The sequence below is a fragment of the Salminus brasiliensis genome, chromosome 1 (genome assembly GCF_030463535.1).
Source record: "Salminus brasiliensis chromosome 1, fSalBra1.hap2, whole genome shotgun sequence".
Taxonomy (NCBI): Eukaryota; Metazoa; Chordata; class Actinopteri; order Characiformes; family Bryconidae; genus Salminus; species Salminus brasiliensis.
Genome location: NC_132878.1, coordinates 56126840 through 56145775, shown reverse-complemented (window position 1 = coordinate 56145775; position 18936 = coordinate 56126840). Strand labels below are relative to the sequence as shown.

The window sequence follows — 18936 nt, the reverse complement described above, 5'->3', positions numbered from 1 at the left end:
GTCACTGGGCTTTTTACACAGCAGCCACTGTTCCCAGCAAATAATTCCCTGTTCAATGAGCACTGTTTCCATATGTAGCGTCTTTCCACTGCTTTTTCTGAAAAGTGTTCCCGTAGTGCCTTTACATGCCTGTGAGTGTGCGAGAAGCCAGGCTCTAGATCATGCCAGCCAGCCAGGGGGGAAGGAACAAGCCGATGGTGCCCAGCAGACACACTATAATGAACATCCACAGGAAGATCCGATCAATCACCATAGCAACATACTTCCAGTCCTCTTTAACCTGTGCCAAAAGATCAGAAAGATCAATATGAGTGACTGGCTAGGTTCAATAGTTACACAAAGGGTACCCAGTTCAATAGTTACACAAAGGGTACCCAGTTCAACAGTTACGCAAGGGTACCCAGATCAACAGTTACGCAAGGGTCCCCAGTTTAACAGTTAGCCAAAGGTATCTGGTTCAACAGTTATGCAAGGGTACCCAGTTCAACAGTTATGCAAGGGTATCCGGGTCAACATTTATGCAAGGGTGCCTAGTTTAAAAGTTATGCAAGGTTACCCAGTTCAACTGTTACACAAGGGTACCCAGTTCAACAGTTAGCCAAAGGTATCCGGTTCAACAGTTATGCAAGGGTACCCAGTTCAACAGTTAGCCAAAGGTACCCAGATTAACCATTACGCAAGGGTACCCAGATCAACAGTTAGCCAAAGGTACCCAGTTCAACAGTTATGCAAAGGTGCCCGGTTTAACCATTACGCAAGGGTACCCAGATCAACAGTCAGCCAAAGGTACCCAGTTCGACAGTTATGCAAAGGTACCCAGTTTAACCATTACGCAAGGGTACCCAGTTCAACAGTTATGCAAAGGTGCCCAGTTTAACCATTACGCAAGGGTACCCAGTTCAACAGTTAACCAAAGGTACCCAGTTCAACAGTTATGCAAAGGTGCCCAAATTAACCATTACGCAAGGGTACCCAGTTCAACAGTTAACCAAGGGTACCCAGTTCAACAGTGATGCAAAGGTGCCCAGTTTAACCATTACGCAAGGGTACCCAGATCAACAGTTAGCCAAAGGTATCCGGTTCAACAGTTATGCAAGGGTACCCAGTTCAACTGTTACACAAGGGGTACCCAGTTCAACAGTTAGCCAAAGGTATCCGGTTCAACAGTTATGCAAGGGTACCCAGTTCAACAGTTAGCCAAAGGTACCCAGTTCAACAGTTATGCAAAGGTACCCAGTTCAACAGTTAACCATGGGTACCCAGTTCAACAGTTAACTAATGGTAGCCAGTTCAACAGTTATTCAATGGTAGCCAGTTCAACAGTTATCCAAGGGTAGCCAGTTCAACAGTTATCCAAGGGTACCCAGTTCAACAGTTACGCAAGGATCCCCAGTTCAACAGTTACGCAAGGGTACCCAGTTCAATAGTTAACCAAGGGTACCCAGTTCAACCGTTACGCAAGGGTACCCAGTTCAATAGTTAACCAAGGGTACCCAATAATGTGTTAAAAGTTTTCAAATCCAAATTCAAATGATCTTATGAGGTACATAACTCAAGAGAAAATGCTTCTAAATAGATAGTATAAAAATGACAATATGCTGTATAATTTTATCATTAAGTCCTGTTAGCAAAATACATGAATTGTTGAATAAAACATCTAAATATACATTATTATTATTATCATTATTATTATTATTATTATTATTAGTGATACAAAAAATGTAGTCAGGTACATTTAAATCTTTGACTGGAAATGTATATCAGCATCAATTTGCTCCCAGACTCACACTGAAGTCGGCATCCTCGGCCCTCAAATGGTCTGCTATGTAATGAACCCCCTCCAGTGCCTGCATGATGCTTGGAGACAGAGGGTACCTCTGGTTGTCTTCGGTGGGGCGACTGGTGTGATTTACTCTAGTTCCCGAATGCCTGGAGTTTGGCAGGCAGGCCATGCCCACCTCCTGTCTAGATGGAGCTCCATGTTTTTGCGGCAGTGGAGGGGTGGACCCAGGTGGTCGGGGAGAAGGAGGGCGGAAGGAGAGTGAAAAAGCTGAAGAAAGCGTGCCCAGCTCCAGGTCTTTGTAGCAGCAGGTCCTTGAATCCTCCTTGAACCAACTAGCTGATGTACTCAAGCAGGATGACCGGGACCTTTGACCTTGCTGCAGGAGCAGCAGCCTCTGCCTGCGGCGGCTGTCAGGCGCTGGCCTGCGCATGAAAAGCCATCGAGGGATTAGCTCCAGGAAAACAGCATGTACCCAGCGCGGCATCTCGTGGGTGCCTGGGGAGCGATGGTGGACGTTCAGCACGAACACAGTGATGATGATGGAGAGCGTGACGAAGATCATGGTGAAGAGAAGGTACTCACCAATCAGCGGAATGACCAGTGAAGTGGATGGTATGATCTCTGTGATGAGTAGGAGGAAGACAGTCAGCGAGAGGAGCACAGAGATGCACAGTGTGATCTTCTCTCCGCAGTCCGAGGGCAAGTAGAAGACCAGCACAGTCAGGCAGGAAATCAGCAGGCAGGGGATGATGAGGTTTATAGTGTAGAAGAGAGGAAGGCGGCGGATGATAAAGAAGTATGTGATGTCCGGGTAGATCTCGTGGCAGCAGTCATACTTCTTGGTGTTGTAGGTGCCCACGGCGTTGATGATGGCCCACTCTCCACTCTCCCAGTAGTCCTTCAGGTCCACTGTGGTCTCCAAACGCTCCAGGTCAATTTTGGCCTTGTCGTACGTCCACGAGCCGAACTTCATCTTACAGTTCTGCTGGTCAAAAGGGAAGAACGTGACATCGATGCTGCAGGAACTCTTGTAGATGGCAGGAGGAACCCAGCGCACTTTCCCCGTGTAGAAAAGGTGGGCTTTGGTCATGTGGGTCACAGCAAACTCGCCATCAGCACTGAGAAGAGAACACACAACAAATTGGGAATTAATTTTATTTACTTCCCTTTATTTTTGTGTCTTATGCACTGCTCATGATCCTCTTACTCCCTTTTTAACAGGATTAGACATGGCCAATATTTCTGCTGAATAAATAACAATAGTACAAAGGTCTGTGTTTTTCCTAATGCAAATTTACACACTTTCATCTAGCAAACTGATATATTTCACTTAAAGCATCAAGAAAAGTCTCCATAATATGATACTGAGCTATTAAATGACATTAATTAAGCGGAACAGCAGTAACAACAAGCACGCGTGCAAGAGGTTGTTATGAGGCAAATAATTAAATAATAATCATACATCTGGCGCATTCAGCTGTAATGAATTTCAGATTTTTTTTTCAAAGACTGGTTCTCCAACAAAGGGTATTCAAGTTCATGAGGAGCTGCATTGCCACTAAAGAACAGCAGGGGGTGATCTTTTGACATGTTGGAAAACACTGTGTTTCTGAGAGACAGTAATAAATGTGGTATTGTATTACACTGGTGATAACATAACAGATAACCTCACCTCACCTCTGGAATGCCAGTGAGTGCGGAATCAGCGTTTTTACCTGCTCTACACTGCATATGCAGCGTTTATGCATCACCTCAGCCCTGATTTTCTTTGCAAATAAATGTTTACAGGGAAGTATGTTTTGCTCATGTCTTCTATAGTTCCCTTTAAGACTTTTCTGCCATTAGTTAAAGACTCACTTGTTGTACAACACAATGTCTGGAACCCAAATGAGCTCTGATGGCACTCTGATGGAGGTCACGTTGTCATAATCAGAAGGCTTCCATCTCAGTTTGTAGTCATTCCACTCCTGGGTGAGAAGATGTGAGAGGTTATTATTTACATAACCGTCATCATGACGATTCCTCCTTTGATCTTATTAAACAGAATAGATATTTGAGCCAAGGCAGTTCTCTTATTGCCATACACTGTGCAGTCATCATTTTACACATGCTGTGGTGATCTGTATGGATACAGAGGACAATGTAACAACAAGCTTCCAAAATCTATCTGATTTTAAGAATACAGTAAATAATGATTTATAGTAAAAAGTGCTTCTCATCATATTTTTGCATTCCCATTGCAATGTCACCCACTCTCTGATCACTGCATTAATAGCACACACACACACACACACACACACACACACACACACACACACATATATATATATATATATATATATATATATATGTATATTAAAAATGTCATTTGTTTATATATTATTTAACATTACCATTGAGCTTGATGATCTGATTGAAGCATATAACCAACTCACAATGAGAGCTAGCAATACAGGCTCCCCATAACAGGGTTAATCGTAGCACCATGTCACAACTAAGTCACCCAAAGTATACAAGTATACAATGAGAGCAGCTTAAATAAATTTGGTTGGGATGCACATTTGGTATACACAACATAGAATTATACTATTTGCATTAAAACCAGGTGTTTCTTAGTACATACAACCTGCCCCTACTATTTGCCCCTACCTTACGTCTAAATTCTAGGTCCTCAAAAGAAAGTTTGTATCCATTTGCAGGTAAACATGCATTTTGCTGGTATAAAAAAATACTAATCTTTATACAAACACATTTGAGCAAAAACTCGCATACAACACATTTCATCATTTCTTTCTTTCAACAATGGCTACACCATAACGAATAACCCATACTCTGTAAAACTCAAAAAAAGGGTAACACATTCATGATCAATTATCCTTCAGTCATTGAGGACCCATGTCTATAAGTTTATTAAGTGTTAACAATGTATAATTTAGTATTTCAGCACTACTACTGGTTAGTACTACTAATAGCTATCAGTAGTTCATGTCATTAGTCAATATCTTATTACTTACCTGTGTGAGAAAGGTTAACCGTTTAGTCATTTAAAGTAGTAACTTGAGATCTAGTCCTTTTGTGATAGTCCCTTTAGTTAGCTGTTCAAAAACTACAAATATTTCATTTTTCATTTAAATCACAGCTTTATTTAGCATATTATTCACTTTACTTGAGGAGACCCAAATTGAGTAGATTAAGAAATTTTTTTTTAGAGGTGTGAGTAGCCACTCTTAATCATGAGTTTATAGTATAGTTGTTAGTGAAGATCATCACTTGGAGGGGAAAAGGGGAAGTGTGAAGATAGCTCTGAGCACAGTGAGGCAGATGAATCTGTGAAAGTAAAGAAGTGGCTAGCAAAACCCTAGAATTCTTGACCTGCGCACCTCTAGAATGATGAAGCAAGCAGAGAAAACCATTGCTTGCCCAACACACCATAACAAATTAAGGGTTAAAGCATCCAGCCCACAGGAAATCACACTCACGCCATCACACTACTGAACCATTGCTGCACCTAAGCATCCCTATGTGTGTCGGGTAGTTAACCCTGTATGCTCTGTGACTTTTCTTATACCCTATGAATTACTAATCGTTAACTACACGTAAGACAATGAAAACTGGCTGAGTCATAACAGTGGGGGGAAAAGCCAGGAACCACTAGTGGTTCCGAGGAGTTTAAAAGGCTCTATAATAAGATAAGATAAGATAATCCTTTATTAGTCCCACAGTGGGGATATTCACAGTGTCACAGCAGAAAAGGGATAGCAAGACACTCAGATGCAAAATGTAGATAAATTACCAATATATATACACTATATAAATAATAGAAGTCAAAAACTCTGAAGAAAAACAATATTATTTACAGATCATTTACAGATAATTGCAAATTAACCCATAATTGCACATGTTAATTAATTTAATTAAAAATAATGGCTGTACTAACAGTACTACAAAATAAGTACAGGTAAATTCTCATGTTTAAGCACACTTAACAAATGTGAATAAACTAATGACGAACTAGACTACCAGTGCATCCATTCCCAATTTCAAAATACTTAATCAGTTCACTAAGTAATACTTAATAGACATGTCAAAAATGAATCGTCAATGACTTATTAACAACATTGTGACCAATTACTTTCAGAAATGTCCTCCTCTCCTCATTTACTCTACTAGTCCATTCACCAGACCAAAACCAATGGAACATTTTGCTCACCTGCTTTAACCAGACATTGGTCGTCATCATCTGGTTTTTCTCGTCCTACAGAGGAGAAAATGAAGATAGAGAGAGGAGTCAAAGGTGGCTCAGAAAGTATTCGCCAGAATTCTGGGCTTGCTCCAAAAGAGTGATTTTGGTTAGAGGAGGGTCAGAGCTACTTAAACTGCATCTCCAGCAGCACTGTAAGTGTAATATTCTTGATGGACCGTCTTCATGGAACACCTGATTCATCAGTGCTATCAGGTTAAAGGTCTGTTAATGTGGTTTCAAGGGGAAGTAGATGTTCATATCTTTACAGGATTAGCATTTCCAGTGTGTCACTGAAGGGTGGGGACACTTCAAAGAAAATTTCCCTGGCTCTTTTTCCTTTTTTAATTGAATTCGGATAAGGAGGATAAGCTCGAGTGCATTTTCCAGGACTATAAGGTATTTGACTTAATGAAATTGAAGTAGACAGACGTAGGTGGTAGAAATCCAGCAGCACATAAAATGTGCTACATTTTAAGTGTATTACCATGCTGAAATTCAGATTACACTTACACAGAAGTGTCAATCACTGGCTGCAAAAAGTAGACCATGTTTATGTACTGTCATCTCTCAGTCAGGCTGAGCAGATATAGGAATAGGAATATGATTGATTCAGGGTTGCAGATTCATCTGTATTTTCCACTAGAATGATTGAAGCCAACCTTAAATCAAAATGGACCCCCTTTGCTTAGGTAGTTCATGTGTTGAAATATCTTTATTGTCATTGTACTTATACAAACAATGATCTTTTCACATATTCCAGCTTAGAAAGCTAAGAGTACAGTGTCAGTCATGCTATGGCACCCCTGAAGCAGGGACATTAAGGGCCATGTATGGTTGGTGTGGCGCAACAGATAACACTGAGCTACCACACCTTGTGGGAGACTGGGGTTCGATTCCTGGTCTGGATGGCTCTGCTGCGCTACACCAATAAGAGTCCTTGGGCAAGACTCCTAACACCACATTGGCTCACCTCTGTAATACCGGTAACCTTGTAAGTCACTCTGGATAAGAGCGTCAGCTAAATGCTGTAAATGTAATGCTCAAGGGCCCAACAGAGGCAGTTTTGAACCCATGTGATTCTTTGTGATACTATATTTCACAAATAAACATTATAGGTAAATTACATGCAGTATATGTGTCTTATGTGGAATTTCTTAAACATGTAATTTGGAAAACACCAATGAATACGACTAATAATTGACAATGGCAAAAAGTTGGGGGATCGATGTTGGTGAGAAAATAGAGGCTGTATTAGAGGGAGTACTTGACCGCTAGTCAGCTGACTTCTGCACACTGGCGAAGTCTGACTACTCAGCAAGATATATGAGATGATCACTACGTAATATGCAGCTAAACATATTCATGGTTATTGTTCAAGAGCATCTGAGGCAGGGATGGGGCCATCTGAAGCTTTTATATTCGTGTGTATGCCTGTTTGTAGATGCACACACATAAAAGTAGTACATTAATATTCAGTGGACAGTAATATTCACTGTACTTTTTTGTGTAATTACCATACCGATCAGCTAAACTCAGCAACTGTCCTTATCCCACATTTATTTAAGCTACAGTACAGTAACTGTATAAACTGCTAAGCAACAATGAACTGATTGAGTGTCAGCTCATTATGGCATTACCTTATTTTAGTTTTAGTCTCTTTCTTATATTTTCTTACTGGTTATAGCACTTAATAAAATAACAAAATAAAGCACTATGCACTAAAAACACTGTGCACACTTTACACTGTATGAATCTGCAATTTTCAGCTTTGTTACATCATGCTAGATTAAACCTCAGAAATGGCAGCTTTGGTACTGCAGAATGGGGTTAACATTTTTTCAGAATGACTATTGTCCATTCTAACTTATTCAGTTATCATGACATATACCTATATATGTATTTAAGTATTGTATTATTTTAACCAAATTGATCAAACAGGTCAACTAATACACAATAAAGTCTGTTTTCGCAATTATGTCACATTTGCTTTACATGTTAAACTACTATGCTAGCACTAAAATGTACAAGGGCAACAGTTACACTATGCACTGCGCTATGCTGTGATAGTTACCACATCAATTAGCTGGGCAATGGACAAGCCGAACTTGACAATGACGACATCCGAGGTGTTTGGCACAGGCCTGGACCACTTGTTGTATCCAATGAAAAGCTTTTTGAAGAGTTCATCCTCTGCATGTGAATGAGTCTTCTCATAACAGGACACTGTAATGCAGGAGACGTTAGTCTGAGAGACATCCTGTATATATTGCTTAGAAGAAATTGTGATTTTTCTGGAGAAGAAAAAACATGTTCTTAAGGTAACACAGGCTAATGTAAAAAGATTTTACTCAGAATGATTTTGTAGTATTTCTATTGGTCCGTGTGTCAGCCTAAAAGAAAATCCTGAGAGTTTTCCAGAAATTCCAGAGAGTCAGATATGTCCCTGACACCTTGAAACTTGCACTTGATTTGGAAAACCTGAATTTTAGGTTTGGACACATTACGTGCACCTGCAATATGGGCATTTCATACAGGCATGCATCACTGACACTGCAAGTGCAGGTGGTTAGCTCAGCCGTATGTAGGTTTTGGATTCACATAGAGCAACATTTCCATGTCAGCTTAACAGATTAATGTTATGGGCTCATTTTTTTTTCCTTGTGACACTCACCTCATCCTTCAATTAAATGATAAGGGATATTCATTTTCTCTGCAAGCAATGCCAGTAATGTTGAGGCATGATAAAGTATGTGACATTATTTCACTGGGTTTTATGTGGATGACTGAGCCTAATATCAGTGGAGTGATATTTCTCTTGTTGGAATAAGCTTAAGGAATCCTCCCAGCATGTGAAACAGTCGGATTTGGGTTAAAGTTATCATTTCCTCCTTGGGGACTGTAAACTCTGTCACTAAGCATGAATGGAACAGCTTAATTTAATTTATCTCATTTAATTTAATTAAATGTAAGGGGGCGAGAGTCTATTAAAAGATGCTGAGGACACACTCCATGTCTGTATTATTTACATGTTAAATACAGGCAACATGATGATCCTCTACTTTTGAAGATTACGCTAATTATTCACAATTACTCACCAATTACTCACACAATTACTCTGGTTTGGCCAGCTAGCAGCTCAAAGTAGTGTCAAAATCTAAAAAAAAATGTCTCCTATCCCTATCCTGCTCCACATTAACAACCATTAACATGCAGCCTATAACAGTAGAGGGTTCCCATGGTTTGACAATGATATGTAATAAAGTATTATAAATTGTCATAACATAAAAATCAATATACTGTAAATCAAATGTGTAGCTAAACAGACTATAATAACCTCAGTTGTAGTTTATGTGTTTGTAAGCATGTAATTGGATATAAATAATCATGTATTGTAACTCAACCCTTTTATTTGCCCTTGTGTGTGATGCTATTGTAGGCTACCTGTGCACCTGCCACATATGCACTGCCCTTAGGGCATCAACTGCCTTAATTTATAAGGAAGCTCTTCAGGGCAGAGCATCTGGCTCCCACCAATTGTGAGGCCAAATTCAGACATCGGTCCTTAGCCCTGAAAACCACAGCTGCCTGGTGGACATGTGAGATTTGGCCACCTGGGCCCTGGCATAGCAAGAGGGACTTTTTGGAGGAGTGTGGTGATTTACTGGCCCTGGCACTGTGATCCCTGTAGACTGACCAGCTTCTTGATGGTATCTATTACTGCTTATTAAATCAATCTCTGGCTTAACAGCAGAACGTCATTAATTAAGTCAGATTTAAAGCACTCTGGGAAATGTATACGGAAAGCCTGGGCGTTTGGCCCTGAGGGAGGTTCGAGAACAGATCGGTAAATAAGATTTTCCATGATGCTGACTGCTGGAAGTCTTGGCTTCCTTTTGACAAAGAAGACTTGACAGATTTATGAGCTTTATTCAAAAGTAATAAAATATTTAAACAATCAAACAATTATTAATAATAAATATAGTAAGAAGAATTTAAAAAATCAGGCCTTTTCCACCCCATGTCATTTGTATGCAGAATGACAAAGAATGTGAGACCTTTATTAAGTATATGTACAGTTCTGCGTATTCCTCAGCCTGAGAAGAGTCTTGCAGACCATGCTACGGAGACTCACAGAGCCTTCCCATGGGCTACATCAAAGCCCCACATCCTACAACACCTGAAACATGACGGCACCCTGAGCTCTTTCTCCTTTTTATGCCTCTCTGAGAGCCCTTCACCAACAAAATGAACAAGTTATTCCAGCCAAAGTAGGACACCATTGAAATAGCCACAGTTAGCCTCCTCTAGGGCGGATTCATGGACCATCAAGTAATGGGGACACTTCCAGAAACTCTTACCTATACCAATTTTAGCTCATGCTTACTAGCCATTCTTTCCAAAGGATTCTAAGGTGTGTAAGTCTGTAAATAGATTAGCACAATTACAAGACATTTTAGTAGCCTATGTGTGTCCCATGATGCCCATTTAACAAGCTGTGCAATGTCTGACCTATTTTACTGTGTAACACACAGTGCAATACCTGTCCTATTTTACCATATAATACACTGTGTTGTTTCAGTCCATTTGACCATATTATATACTGTCCAATATAGGCACCTGACACACTCTCTCATATTAACATATAACTTACTGTCCCATATGAACACTTAAAACAGTCCCATATGACCACCTGACACACTCTCTAATGTGTTACCATTAAAAACAACACATGACCCCTGCATTATCAGAATGTGTAAGGACCTGTGGATTTCAGCACACTCTCCTTGGGGACTGTAAACTCTGTCACTAAGCATGAATGGAACAGCTTAATTTTACTAATTTAACTTAATGTAATTAAATGTAAGGGGGCGAGAGTCTATTAAGAGATGCTGAGGACACACTCCATGTCTTTTACATGTTAAATACAGGCAACATGATGATCCTCTACTTTTGAAGATTATGCTAATTATTCACAATTACTCACCTCATTGCTCTGGTTTGGCCAGCTAGCAGCTTATGTCAAAATCTTTGTAAAAAAATGTCCCTTATCCCTATCCTTCTCTACATTCACAACCATTAACATGCAGCCTATAAATGTAAAGGGTTCCCATGGTTTGACAATGATATGTAATAAAGTATTATAAATTGTCATAACATAAAAATCAGTGCACACACTCTCTGCGGATGCAGTAAACCTGCAAAGCCAGCCCTCAAAGGCTGAGCTGTAAGAAAATACCCTGAGTAAAACAGTCTATCCCACGGTAAGGTTACATTCTAGTTTTGTTTATGTTCATCTGCTCTATAGACCTACGTTTTAGTCTAATTTCAGACATGCTTTCATAAACTCTCACTATTGTAGATTTCTGGGCCCAATTTTTTAGCATACACTTGTATATTCTAAATATAATGGCATTCATTAAAAATATAAATGGAAATAATGTACAATACTACATCAGGGCTTTGTGAATAAGTGTAGTAGTGGAAATACTGTATTGGATTACACTGTTTTTATAGGTTACATATTATGCACTTTTACATCACATGTACACATTTTATTTATTATTATATTTAAGTACAGAAATACACCACTAAATCTCATGCTTTTGTTTCCTAATGAATTCTTATAGTAACTGTTACTAGATACCACCAGTTTCCTGTAGAACACATTTGGATCCCGTTAGAAAACCATCAAATGCATGATCACTTGTTGAACCACTGGGATTCTTTACCCCATATACTGATCTAGGCTATTATACCCCCTTAAATACCCCTACCACCTTAAACGAAAACCTTGAATTAATGTAATACTTTATTTCCAGCTGTGTGTTTATTGTTTTTATTGTGTTTCATATACTGCCACAAAGCCTAAATAGCACAAGTAAGGAAGCATACCGGACTTCCAGAGCATGATGAAGAGCAGAGTGCTCCTCAGCCTCAGCGGGCTCCTCCCGGCGCGCTCCATCCCGCGTGCAGCTTCAGCTCTCTGAGCCTGTAATCAGCGCCGGTGCTGCTCCATGGCTCCTCAGCTCTATCCTCCGGCGTGCGCGCAGAGAACACGGTTCAGCCGGGTTAACGCGTGCATTGCAGAGTTTTGGGCAGTCTAACACGGTCTGATCTCATCCAGATACTCGTTTTAATGAAGGTACGTTTCAGTTAGCACCCATCACCAAAGTCCTCAGCTGTTGTCCTGCCCATGCTTGCATCCCGCTCTTCTGTCTGTGATCTGCGCGTAAAGGCGCACAGGGAGGCTCTGCGCACCTGTTCGCTGGTAGACTTTCCAAAGACTCTCCCGCTCACTTGGTTCAGCAAGCTGATTCAGTCATTTTCAGCCATGAGGTGAATAGTGATGATGGTCCACGTTCCTGCGCATGTTTGCAGGACTGAGTGCTCCTGCCTTCGCCCCTGGGCTGCGCGCTCGCACTTGTGAGGTTCAGTCGTCTGTGTTTTTTTTTTCGATCTGCTTATCCGGCGTGAGGTCAGGAGAAGGAGGAGTGGCATGGACTCGAGATTGGGACCAAAGGAGTTCCCTAGTTGACATTGGGAGAGTGAAAGAATTTAAGACGAATAAATAGTGAAAATATTCTATAACTAATGACTGCCCTGGTGGACAAAATAATAATAATAATAATAATAATAATAATAATAATAATAATAATAATAATAATAAATACTTGTAATTCACACTTTTAGAATGTTAAAAAAGTGGAAGCAAATCTTTTATCATAAATATTGCGGTTAAAAATGACCAGAAAATATTTTAAATTAAAAAAATATTTGGTCTTTCACTTCTCGTTAAACTGCTATTTCTATATGCCACCGGCAGAGGGCAGGCCAACTGAACTAATATACGTCTTTTTTTTACCTGAATTATTTTGTTATTATAAAAGTCATAACGTTTATGAATACAAAATCTGTGATTTATGCTCAGTCTCAAAGAGTCATGGTAAAAACAAGCCAACACATTTTATAACCAAGAATTTTTGTAACCTCGATGGCATTCATTCATATTTGCCAATTATATTTGGGGAAAAAAAAGTCTGAAGATGCTTAGTTGGTTAAATTAATACTTTATTCATAATGTTCATGAGCTACATCATGCCCAAATGCACGACAGACGTCAAGGTGAGGTTGTCATGCACGAAATTCAAACGCACTTAACCTCTGCTTACATAGACATGCACATATCACACAAGACATATGAGCAGCTGCCCAGCATAACTCACAGCTTACACACTGTTTGTTCTGATTAATAATAGGAGTGAAATAATACTCTATGGCCTCCGTTTATTTTTCTATGACACCAAGGCCATTTCCTTTTCCCTCATATACATGTATCAGCGCTGAGTGAAGGGGGCTTAGCTGTCTGCTCTCTCCATCTGCACCCTAGCACCAAGACAGCCAGACCATAACACTCAGCTCTCTCTCTGCTTGAAACTGGAGAGAAAATGTACTAGGTGTTTCTTCTCTGCCAAGAGAGTTTTCAAACAAAGATCCATTACAGCTCACAAATGTAGAACTTGGACACAATCTGTAGCTTTTACCATAGTGTGAAATATGCACTGCACTTCACTATTGCACAGAGCACTCTCAAAAACAAAGGTACTACGACAGGTTCCTGAGCGCTGTCATAGAAGAACCATTATTAGTTGCATGAAGGAAAAATAGGACCTTTAAAATGTTCAAAGAAATCAATGTAAAGGTTCTTGTTCACACAGTGGATCTTCTCTGGGATTGCTCAAAGCACCTTTGTTTTTAAGAGTGTACCTAAATATGGTAAAGTTGTACCCTTCTGCTGCTGTCTTTCTCCGAAAAGGTCCCAAACAGTACAGAACATTTACAGCACCTTTATGTTCTTTAGAATGCTCTACACACTCCCACATCTGAAAGGTTCCATGAAAGGTTCTTCTGGAAGTCAGCAGTGGATCTCTACAGAACTGCTCCAAAGAACTCTTCTTGGTACTTTTATTTTTAAGAGTGTATGGGGTTACAACTGTCAAATAACACAGCAATGCTTTTTTTCCCTCTGAACTGGCAGTCTTCCCGTCATGTGCTTTTATTTGGGAGCACTCATGCTCTTTCTGAGCCGCTCCGTTAGCTCCGTGTGCAGGGTCCGTGAGGAAATCTCCAGCCGGCTGGCAATGTCTGCTGTGGCTCGCAGCATCCGTTCAAAGGCAAGGGACTCTTCTTTGATTCTTAGAGACAGACATAAAGCAGAAAGGCAGAATCAGACAGAGGAAAAAAAACTGATGAGGAAAGGGCCTGGGCAGAATATGGGTCTGAACAGCCCGCAATTCAGGGGCCTGCAAGGGGCAAAAATCCACATTCCTTCCTACTGTCCATGCTGATGATGGAAAACACAGAGACCAGACGCTAGGCAAGGTTGCAGCGGTTGGTCTGGCACTTTTGCTCTTATACCGCTGACTGTGTCTGTCATTTTATTTTCCATTCTTTTATTAACAACAAGTGAATAATGAATAATAATGAAATCCTCAGTGCTGTATGTGCTGTTAATATTAGGACTTAATGTTAGGAATTCTGTTATGTATAGGTTCTGTACCAATTCAATATTTTTACAAATGAGGACCTACTTAGGAACCTTTTAAGGGTGTTAAAGCAATTGCTTGTTTAAATGCTTTGAAAGCAGAAACATCTCAATATCTATGTAAACTGAATCCAGTCATTTCCTTTCATGACCAGATACATGCAGCCCAGACCCTTTTAACAGTACTTTTAGACTTTTAGAAACTTCCAACCATCTCACACTGGAAACTTTTCACTTAACAAATTTGTTATGGCTGAACTGATGCATTTGACCTTTTCTGCTCTGCTCATAATTCTCTTATTTATTAAGAATTTTGAATTTTTTTATTGAGACTTCAACCACCTGGATCTAAACTGGCAGTCTTTTACTGTTACACCTACTTACTTCTGAATTCCAGACAGGGATTCTAAGATTTCCCCCTGAAGTTGGTTTTCCAGCTCATCTGCTGCTTTCTTCACCACCCCCTCAGAGCTGATGTGATCCTCCCTGATTCCAGCAATGTTCTCTTGAATAATCTCCTGATAGCGCTGGTTCCCCAACTCTGCTCCAACGAACTGGACCAAATTCTCCACCACTGCCTGGTTCCCATGCTGGAGAGCCTTCAGATAAGCCACCTCGTCCCTGCTCGCCCGTAATCGCCTGGACATAGTCTGGCTGTGTGTAAAAGTGTGAAAGTGGACAGAGCAGTCATCTACTTCCATCTCTGGAATGGCCTGGAAAAGAGGCTTGGTCCAGTCCGCGTTCCCAGGCCTGGCCGGATCATCCCCGATTGTGTACGGAATAGGAGTGGACGCATTGGTGAACACGACCTCTGGCATGCTGCCTGATCCCCAGTCCCCTTCCTCACCGCTCTGGCAGTGGTGGACTGGTATCAGTGAGGCTATGAATAGCAACATACCCAGAGTCCGGTACTGCCTCATGCTGGCCTAGGAAAGAGAATACGTTTACTGTGAGTAACCTTTTTAAACCTGCGAGCTGAAATAGTGATAAATGAAAGCCCAGGAGATGGGAGATGTGAGGCCCTTTTCAAGCTCATCAAAGCTGGCCAGCACCTTCTGCAAAGAACTGAAGCACTGTTGCCAAGACCTGACCTCATCCGAGACAGAAGAAATAAACAGAGACCCTCAATTACCTTTGGCCTGAGTTTCCACAAAGACGTTCACATTCAGGTTTCTAAATTTGCGATGCATGAAGTCCAAAAGGACAGCGTCCTGACTGCAAGCTATTGAAAGCATATTGTCGCCTTGTGTCTCCAACATGATATGTTTAAATAAGAAGGAAAAAAACTGGAGCATCCTGGCGGGGGGAGGGGGGAGGGGGGGTTGCTGTCTGTAAGATTTCCCTTCCTGTTGGTAGCAACATTTAATTTGGTCTTGTGTTCTCATAATGGTGCAATCTTCTCTTTATCCCAACTATGATCATTTGGCATTTAGAGGGGACGCCTACTGGAGTTATAAGGCTTATATATGTAGCTACTAAGAGTTGTGTTCTGCAGGGAGACTGAAACTCACACTGTTATTTTCTTTTACTATTATTATTATTAACGTATGTCTACTACCAGAGCATCACCTTGAGTTCACTTGGTTTCCTTTATGGGTGACATTGCAATCTAGACATTTTAATAAGTAACAAAAGCTTTTGGCTCACAGTTAGCATTATCATCACATACTTTCTCAGAGCGTGTTGTCTAATGTAATCTTAAATAGGCTTAACATTGTATGACACACAGTGTCATGCTCAGAAATGGACATGGTGAACAGGAATTGTACCTCTGCGTCCGGGCTCAGCAAGCTTTGAATGTACATGTTTAATCTCAAATGGCCAATAAAAAGTTTGTTCTGCCCTAACATATCACTGCAATCCCTTAGCGATCAAACCAAATCCAATCGAGTTTATAGTCATCACATTCAGAAATGAGCATTATCGTACAGGGTGTTTTCTAAATTCTTTGAGTTCTCAAATTTGTGGCCTGAACTGAAGGTCTAGGTCTTAGGCCTTCAGTTGCGCTTTTTCATCAAATTCTGAAAAATGTAAAGAACAAAGTTTTGTGAAACAGTGACGAGGTGTATGTAATAACGGTTGTAAAATGTCATAGCGCTACATTACCTACCACATATCCCAATGCTTTCATCAACCATCATGACTGTCAAGGTGTTGTCAGTACTGTCATTTAGTGTCACTCCTGCCTGTCAGCAGCTGTCTGTCTAATGCCTGTGCTTGACCTCTCACCACACAGCCTTGTAGTGGAGGTCTCACTAAAACAGATGGAGCACCTTTATCTAATTACTCTCAATTACATGCAAAAATACACCCAGCCAACTTAATTAAAAGGATGAACTTATTTCCAGGTAAAAATCTGATAGCTTAACGTGTTGCAAGAAGTTGGTATGGTTGTAAAACTGTGCAACTTGCATCAGCCATATGTGCAGTGGGTGCTAAATGAACCAAAGCATTTTTACAAGCTTTTCCGGAGTAAGTGGGAGCTGGTATACGCACTGAGCACATTTGTATATGTGAAGGTTCTGAGGGGACAGGCATGGATAGTGTTAATGTAGTGTTTATGCAGACCTGTCTATGGATGAATATGGGCTTAGATTTAGGAAAGACTACAATGACAGCACGTATGGATATTTCCTTAACATGTTAAGATGCATTAGGTGGTCAAAAACACAGAACAGTACTTAAGCACCTTAGAATCCACACAGCCCTTATCTGTGTCCATGCCTCAGATTTGATTGCTTTACTTTACTTTTGTCTGTGGTGACATTCAGCAGCTGATGCCAGTAGGATGATCTTTCAAAACTTGATAATTACATGTCAGTTTGTGCAAGATGCCACAACAGATAAAACTACACATGCCAACTGTGATTAATCCCTTGACATTTATGTTTGATTTACAAAGCAAATGCATCATTTGCTGATTTATAGCAAGCACCTTTAGTCGTAATGTCTTATTGGCGTAGCATAAAGCCACACCGAGCAACAGCACCACCTCATTAAGTCGATCCTCACAGTCATTTCATCAACTATATCCCTTCACTTCACACACTCATCTTTGGGTTCTGTGACTGTCTGCTCTAGACCGCCTCGCCACTCGTCAGCATATGGGAGTTTGTCTGAAATGCGATAGCTCAGCGAGTGCTCAGCAGCTCTTTCTCACCACGGGTGCATTTTTTGGGTTTTGCAGTAAAAATCAGTTGGCTTTTTTTTTTTTTGGGGGGGTGGGGGGGGGTTGCTGCCTTGTGTCTCCAACATGATATGTTTAAATAAGAAGGAAAAAACTGGAGCATCCTGGTGGGGGGAGGGGGAGGGGGGGGTTTGCTGCCTGTAAGATTTCCCTTCCTGTTGGTAGCAACATTTAATTTGGTCTTATGTTCTCATAATGGTGCAATCTTCTCTTTATCCCAACTATGATCATTTGGCATTTAGAGGGGACACCTACTGGAGTCATAAGGTTAAATAGATGTAGCTACTAAGAGTTGTGTTCTGTAAAAGATCAATAAACTGCAGGGAGACTGAAACTCACACTGTTATTTTCTTTTACTATTATCTCTTATTATTTCTAACGTATGTCTACTACCAGAGCATCAAGTGTCAATGGCTATAGCATCACCTTGAGTTCACTTGGTTTCCTTTACGGGTGACATTGCAATCTAGACATTATAAGAAGTAACAAAGGCTTTTTGCTCACAGTTAGCATTATCATCACATACTTTCTCAGAGCGTGTTGTGTAATGTAATCTTAAATAGACTTAACATTGTATGACACACATAGTCATGCTCAGAAATGGACATGGTGAACAGGAGTTGTACCTCTGCGTCCGGGCTCAGCAAGCTTTGAATGTACATGTTTGAATTAAATGTTTAAATGACCAATAAAAAGTTTGCTCTGCCCTAACATATCACTGCAATCCCTTAGTGGGGTAATAAAATCAAATCAAACAAAATCCAATCAAGTTTATAGTCACATCACATTCAGAAATGAGCATTATTGTACAGGGTGTTTTCTACATTTTTTGAGTTCTCAAATTTGTGGCCTGAACTGAAGGCTTAGGTCTTAAAGTTGTGCTTTGTCACTGAGTATCAGAAACCATGAACCATTTACAACTCGATTTGAGGTTACAGCAGAGATTGTAGCAACTTTGTGTGGTTTGCACAATGTTAGCTGGTGTGGGACAATCTTGCATCACTTGTTAGCTGCATTAGCATTGCCTTATTGCTTCAGTATATATTTAAACAACTAAATCCTGGACACCAAACACCAGTGTTTACGACCAATTTTCACTTTTAGTTGCAGGGAATTCCACTCTGGATCCCCTACATGGATTAAGACTGTGAGCCCAACGCTGTAATGTCGCACCTAAAAAC

General features: G+C 40.5%; 1 protein-coding gene across 1 annotated transcript; it reads right to left on the bottom strand.

Moving 5' to 3' along the window:
- Positions 1-62: 62 nt before the first annotated feature.
- On the bottom strand, positions 63-12423 carry chrna2b (cholinergic receptor, nicotinic, alpha 2b (neuronal)). The gene is made up of 6 exons (XM_072696548.1): positions 11919-12423; positions 8098-8249; positions 5994-6038; positions 3641-3750; positions 1788-2901; positions 63-280 (listed from the first exon to the last, which is right to left on the bottom strand). The coding sequence occupies exons 1-6, from the start codon at positions 11986-11988 to the stop codon at positions 155-157; spliced, it is 1617 nt and encodes a 538-aa protein (XP_072552649.1). The 5' UTR covers positions 11989-12423; the 3' UTR covers positions 63-154.
- Positions 12424-18936: the final 6513 nt, after the last annotated feature.

Bases quoted from the DNA above. Each gene is read 5' to 3' on its own strand.
- chrna2b (XM_072696548.1), bottom strand. From the start codon at position 11,988: ATGGAGCGCGCCGGGAGGAGCCCGCTGAGGCTGAGGAGCACTCTGCTC. The intron at 6,039-8,097 runs GTAACTATCACA...TCTCCTCTGTAG, and splicing joins TTGCCCAGCTAATTGATGTG to GACGAGAAAAACCAGATGAT. The intron at 3,751-5,993 runs GTGAGCAAAATG...CTTCTCACCCAG, and splicing joins CCAATGTCTGGTTAAAGCAG to GAGTGGAATGACTACAAACT.